At 40.5% G+C, this 5780-nt stretch overlaps 1 protein-coding gene across 4 annotated transcripts in view; it reads left to right on the forward strand.

The window, feature by feature from the left end:
* Positions 1 to 5680, forward strand: part of fads2 (fatty acid desaturase 2) — a 39309-nt gene extending 33629 nt beyond the window's left edge. For 3 of the 4 annotated variants that reach the window (XM_046037349.1, XM_046037348.1, XM_046037350.1), the window contains exons 3-13: positions 1569 to 1679; positions 1988 to 2185; positions 2278 to 2379; positions 2455 to 2580; positions 2688 to 2748; positions 2830 to 2906; positions 3143 to 3240; positions 3709 to 3805; positions 3896 to 3975; positions 4874 to 4999; positions 5215 to 5680. In XM_046037349.1, the coding sequence (XP_045893305.1) occupies positions 1569 to 1679; positions 1988 to 2185; positions 2278 to 2379; positions 2455 to 2580; positions 2688 to 2748; positions 2830 to 2906; positions 3143 to 3240; positions 3709 to 3805; positions 3896 to 3975; positions 4874 to 4999; positions 5215 to 5266 (1128 nt within the window). In that variant the 3' untranslated portion in view covers positions 5267 to 5680. Of the gene's footprint in view, positions 1 to 689; positions 811 to 1568; positions 1680 to 1987; positions 2186 to 2277; positions 2380 to 2454; positions 2581 to 2687; positions 2749 to 2829; positions 2907 to 3142; positions 3241 to 3708; positions 3806 to 3895; positions 3976 to 4873; positions 5000 to 5214 lie in introns of those variants that run through there. The other variant, XM_046037351.1, reaches the window with a different exon arrangement.
* The last annotated feature ends 100 nt before the right edge of the window (positions 5681 to 5780 follow it).

Genomic DNA, 5780 nt, shown 5'->3' on the forward strand with positions numbered 1-5780 from the left:
CTGTGGTGGCACCGGGGAAGCAGTGAGTGGTAGCGTTAAAGAAACGGATGTTTCTGGTTATGGAGTCACCAATTATTAGTGTGGTTGGGGAGAAAAGAGGACGAGGAGATGCTGGTTGTGGGGTTCCAGAGCAGGACTGAGCAGAATCTGCTTCAACACTGCGTGCGGACTGAGGATGGAGTGTGTGAGCTGCCAAGTGTTGTGTTGGAGTAGTAGTAACATACCTGAGAGAAGGGCTACCCGGAGGTTTTTGACCGGGATGACGGCCGCCGATCAGGCCCAGCGGCAGACCGGCGGTCCAGCGCGGGAGATGTAGCCGGTGAAGGAGATGCGACAGTGTCGGCAGGCAATGTCCGCCGAAAGAGATCCGTATCAGGGAGACTCGAAGCCGCAGGTGCATCCGCTGGATGGACCGGAGTGTCGTCAGACAGGGCTGCATAGCGGTTGGAGAGGCCGATGTGCGGAGGAGAGGCAGCCCCATCCGAGCCTCTCTTGCAGCCACGGACCACCACTTCAGCCCAGGTTGACTGATGCTTCGGAGTCGAGCAGAAGGAAAGCCTGGGAAGGGTAGAGGGGTCCCATAGCACGGTGTCCTGGATGTTGTCGGTTGCATTAAGGGAAACAATCTGTTTGGCTTGTACTGAAGCCACATCTATAAAGCCAGTCAGCAGGGAATCTTTCTCTTTGAGTTCCTCTGAAAGTCGTCGGATGTCTTCCATGAGGTCAGCAATCTTCTGGTTCGCTTTCTTAAGGAGTGTGCAATCCTCATGGGGCAGAGTTATCGCGGCTAGCTGCCGGAGCTTTGTTATGGTCAGTAGTGTTGATAGCGTTTTTAAGGTCATCTAGCTTAAAATCCGTGTCGGATGACTAAAATCCTTAACCCACGTAAAACTTAAGTTAAAAACTTAACAAAAAAGTGTGGATTAAAACTGGATAAGAGTCATGTTTAAGACGGCGCACCTGACAGGTAGCTACAATTCATCTAACACATTTCCTTAGAATTTAAGTGGTGCTTGTTGAAAGAAGAAGAATGGTGGAAAATAAAAGTAGCCTACATATAGGCCTGCTGAAGTAGGCTACTGTATTTAAGTACAATTTTAAGTTTTTTAATACTTTGAGTATTTCCATTTTATGTTACTTGATACTTTTACTAGTTTTGTTGTGTCCCTTTAAAGGGGGTTGGACCCTTGGTTTGGGAGCCACTGAACTAAACTACTAAACTGTAAAAAGTAGTTAAAACAAGCTCCACCTCAATTAGCTACTGTAAAATGCAACTTACACATTGATGCATCAGTATTCACAATCTAAAAATGTCATATAAAATAATACCATAATAATAATGCCATATTTCTGCAGAACAAGTACTTTTGATACTTCAGTACATTTTGCTGATAATGCTATTGTACTCTTACTGAAGTAAAATGTTGAATTCAGGACTGTATTTTTACGTTGTTGTAGTGGTACCTTCACTAAAGTAAATGATCTGAGTGTTTCTTCCACCACTGATAAATGCACATAAAATTTTATTTACTGCATCCCTGACAGGACTTCTCATTTCTGTTTTCCAGGAGGCATTCACTGCGTTTCATCCCGATCTAAAGTTTGTACAAAAGTTTCTGAAGCCGCTGCTGATTGGAGAGCTGGCAGCGACAGAGCCCAGCCAGGACCGAAACAAAAATGTGAGCTTGGATTCTTCAAATCAAAACCGGACGTTATTCATGTAGCCACTTTAGTCTCTTTAGTGTCAGGGGAACAACATGGCAGCATGTACAGAAACACCTGAGGAAAATAAGTAGGTCACAACACAGATCTGCTTTGTTATTCATGAGTCTTACAGTGTTTATCTGAGATTCTGGACACTCGTGTTTCATTATCTGTTAACTAATATCTTCTCGGTTTTCCCTGTAGAAAAATTCTTCTGCTGCATGTCCTTAAATGCTATAAAAAGCTTCACAGAATGTGTATATTTCTTCTTCTCTGCTCCCAGGCTGCGATCATACAAGATTTCCACACTTTACGAGCACAGGTGGAAAGCGAGGGCCTGTTTCAAGCTCGGCCTTTGTTCTTCTGTTTCCACCTGGGTCACATCCTGCTGCTGGAGGCCCTCGCCTGGCTAATCATCTGGCTCTGGGGAACCAGCTGGACTCTGACATTTTTGTGCTCAATCATGCTGGCAACCGCTCAGGTGACTCAAAGACCGGTACCTCTAAACGAACTGTAAGTCAAATTCTGCACCAAACAAATCTCAAAATTCTCGTTTCTCTTCGTCCTCTCTAGTCGCAGGCCGGATGGCTGCAGCACGACTTTGGCCACCTGTCGGTCTTCAAGAAGTCCAGCTGGAATCACATGTTGCACAAGTTTGTCATTGGCCATTTAAAGGTAATTGGTATTCTCGATCAGATATATTTCTTTTCTGGAAATTTTACGCAGATGTTAAAAGATTTGTTTTCTCAGGGAGCCTCTGCCAACTGGTGGAATCATCGGCATTTCCAGCATCACGCCAAACCCAACATCTTCAGTAAGGACCCGGACGTCAACATGTTGCACATGTTCGTAGTTGGAACCACTCAACCAGTGGAGGCAAGTAGCACAAAGTTGATAATTCTGACTTCTTAAAACAGCTCTTAAACATTCAGTGAATCTCTCACCAACTGCTCATTCTAACTCTGTGTTCCCCTCTGTTACAGTACGGCGTAAAAAAGATCAAATATATGCCCTACCATCACCAACACCAGTACTTCCATCTTGGTATGTTTTCTTGGAGTCATTAGAAAGTAATGAAACTCTGAAAACTTGACAGGAATAATTGCTATCTTTTTTTTCTTTTAGTTGGGCCGCCGCTTCTCATTCCAGTTTACTTCCACATTCAGATAATACGAACCATGATTTCCCGCCACGACTGGGTGGTAAGATGCTGTCTACCGTGTGGTTCAGTGCATTGAATGTGAAGATTTTCTGTTTGCTATTAGGTTACATGTTGGCGAATAGTTCTAATAACATTTCAGCTTACAGCGCTGCAGAAAAACAAATATTACACTGAACATAACCAATGTGGTACAAATAAAGATTAAAGATGAGATCAGGGTGATTCTTGATAACAAAAATATTATGTCAATTCTATTAACCTTCTTGTCTTGTGAAGGATCTAGCTTGGTCGATGTCTTACTACCTTCGCTACCTGTGCTGTTATGTACCTCTCTATGGTGTGTTTGGCTCAGTGGCGCTCATGAGCTTCGTCAGGTAAATGACCCGAAAGAATATTAACTCAGAACTGACATACCTTACAAAGTGTATAACTGTATGTTGTAACTAATGGATCGGTTGTTTTTAAAAGATTTATGAATGATTATTTTGGCTGGATGCTCTGCAGCACTTTTCTTAAAGGTGAATTATTAATTTAGAAATGGGTTCTTGTGATGAATTGTAGTTTTCTCCATCATGTATACACATTTCTTAAAACATGTTATCCCAAATTATTCACTCATTTCACTAAACCTCACACTCATCCACCAAACTGAAGCACTGTAGTTACAGGTGCATTAAACACACCTTCCAAAAACACTGGACACTCGTCAAAATCTAACATAACTATCTTATCTCTAAACACAGCAGCCTAACACACACTTACAATGATGGTATATTGTCAACTTCTTGATCACGTGGTGTGACACATTATTGAGTGACTGGTGTTTGTGTTATGATTGACAGGTTTTTGGAGAGCCACTGGTTTGTGTGGGTGACTCAGATGAATCATCTGCCGATGGACATCGACCACGAGAAGCACCATGACTGGCTGACCATGCAGGTACCTGGTTTGTTATGAAATGGGTACACTCTGTAGGTGCTACTGGTGGGTTAACTCATCTGCACTCTTTTGTCTCATCATCAACTCTAGTTGCAAGCTACCTGTAATATCGAGCAGTCCCTCCTCAACGACTGGTTCAGCGGACATCTCAACTTTCAAATCGAACATCAGTAAGTCAGTGATTGATTCCAAGGAGTGGACTCCAGTTCAAAGTTTGAAGGAAAAACAGACACAAAGCCCCTGTTGTGCTGTGTCAGCTTTTAAAATTAAATGACAAACAATCACTCTATAGATACAAATAGCTTTAAAATGAACATGGTTAGTTATTATTTAGAGACTAAAAAACTCAGCTATTCTGTTTAAGCAGGATACAGAAACAAATTAAATTGTTCTAACTTTGGCAAAAAATACAGTTCATACAGGTCACTATCAATCACAGGAAGAAGCGGATTGAGGAAATTAATTTTTGAAGCCTTTGAACAAAACGGGACAACTTGGACGTCAATGGGTCACATTTCTGGACCTTAAATGCATTTGATAACTACAAACTACAAAACACAACATGATATATTTGAAGAAATTAAATTGACATCTGACTCTGTTCTGTTGTTTGTAAAAAAAAAAAAAAAAACCTAGTGACTGCAGTGGTTTTTATTTCCTGTGAATTTACTGTAAATGAGAGTGAGATGATTGAATTTTAATTTCTGGATGAACTGTAGCTTTAGTCTAATGTCCATCTAGTGGTATATTGGTTAACACTAGTAGTCCTTCGAGGTTCACATTTGCATTAGTATTCCTTTGTAATACAGAAGAGTACAATTTTGGCATGTGCCTCCCTTAGTTTGAAGTATCAATTACAAAAGAATAAACAGACAGCAAATGTGAACTTCAAAACACTCCTTTTTACTGAGTATGAACAGCTTTAGCTCTGGTCAGACAGTGCAGATTTAGCTGTTGCAGACATCATTCACTATACTGAAATTGTACAGTAATTTAAAACATAATTGTTGAGACGTGATGGATGCTGTCGTGTCTGACGGGTGCCATCTGTTACTTTTGTCTATGAAGTTTGTTTCCCACGATGCCACGCCACAACTACCACCTGGTGGCCCCACTGGTCCATGCACTGTGTGAGAAACATGGGATTCCTTACCAGGTGAAAACTATGTGGCGAGGCCTCTCTGATGTTATCAGGTAAGTCCAATTTAGTATTTTAGTAATTTAAAGTATTTTCCAAGGCTGCAAAAAGAGTGTGAGTACAGATTTTATAGTTTATACGTAGTTTATACGTTTTCACAAAATATAAAATCCTTGCAGAACAAAGAAGTGTAATGCACCTCTTGTCTGATAAATAAGCTATTGATTAACTGATGTTTTGTGTATTTTTTTTTCTTATTGTCTTTTTTCAGGTCACTGAAGAACTCAGGGGACCTCTGGCTCGATGCATATCTCCATAAATGACCAATGTTTTTCTCTGCACTGTACCTAAAAGAAGTGATGTTTGCTCTCCTCTTCTGCATCATAAATTGATTGTATCTGTTTGGTTTTATATCCAGTTGATAGCGTGGGAATGATCTTTTCTTATCGTTGGTGTTATAGTTCAGTCTTTTCAGAGTCTGTGCAGGGTTTTTAGTGCTCACAGGATTTTCTAAATTGCCTTACAGTATCTTGAAGAACAGTAGTATGGTTTGTAATTGTGAAAACTGATTGTGAAGTGGTGTTTTTTATTATTTATCACGTGATACAGTTTGAACAATAAAACATGACGCTGACAAATCCTGTGTAATTGAGGATTTAAATGTTAATCTGCACTTAATTTAAATTTCTTGTCAAACTTTCTTCTTTACTTGCAACTCTTGTTCTTATCTTACAGTATACAATAAAGGAATTGTATTGACTGTTTCTCCAACTCTTGCATTACTGGTCCACAGACAAACACAAGAATTATGTGCAAAAAAAGATGAGGTAGCAAATA

The sequence above is a fragment of the Micropterus dolomieu genome, linkage group LG22, assembly GCF_021292245.1.
Source record: "Micropterus dolomieu isolate WLL.071019.BEF.003 ecotype Adirondacks linkage group LG22, ASM2129224v1, whole genome shotgun sequence".
NCBI classification, from domain to species: domain Eukaryota; kingdom Metazoa; phylum Chordata; class Actinopteri; order Centrarchiformes; family Centrarchidae; genus Micropterus; species Micropterus dolomieu.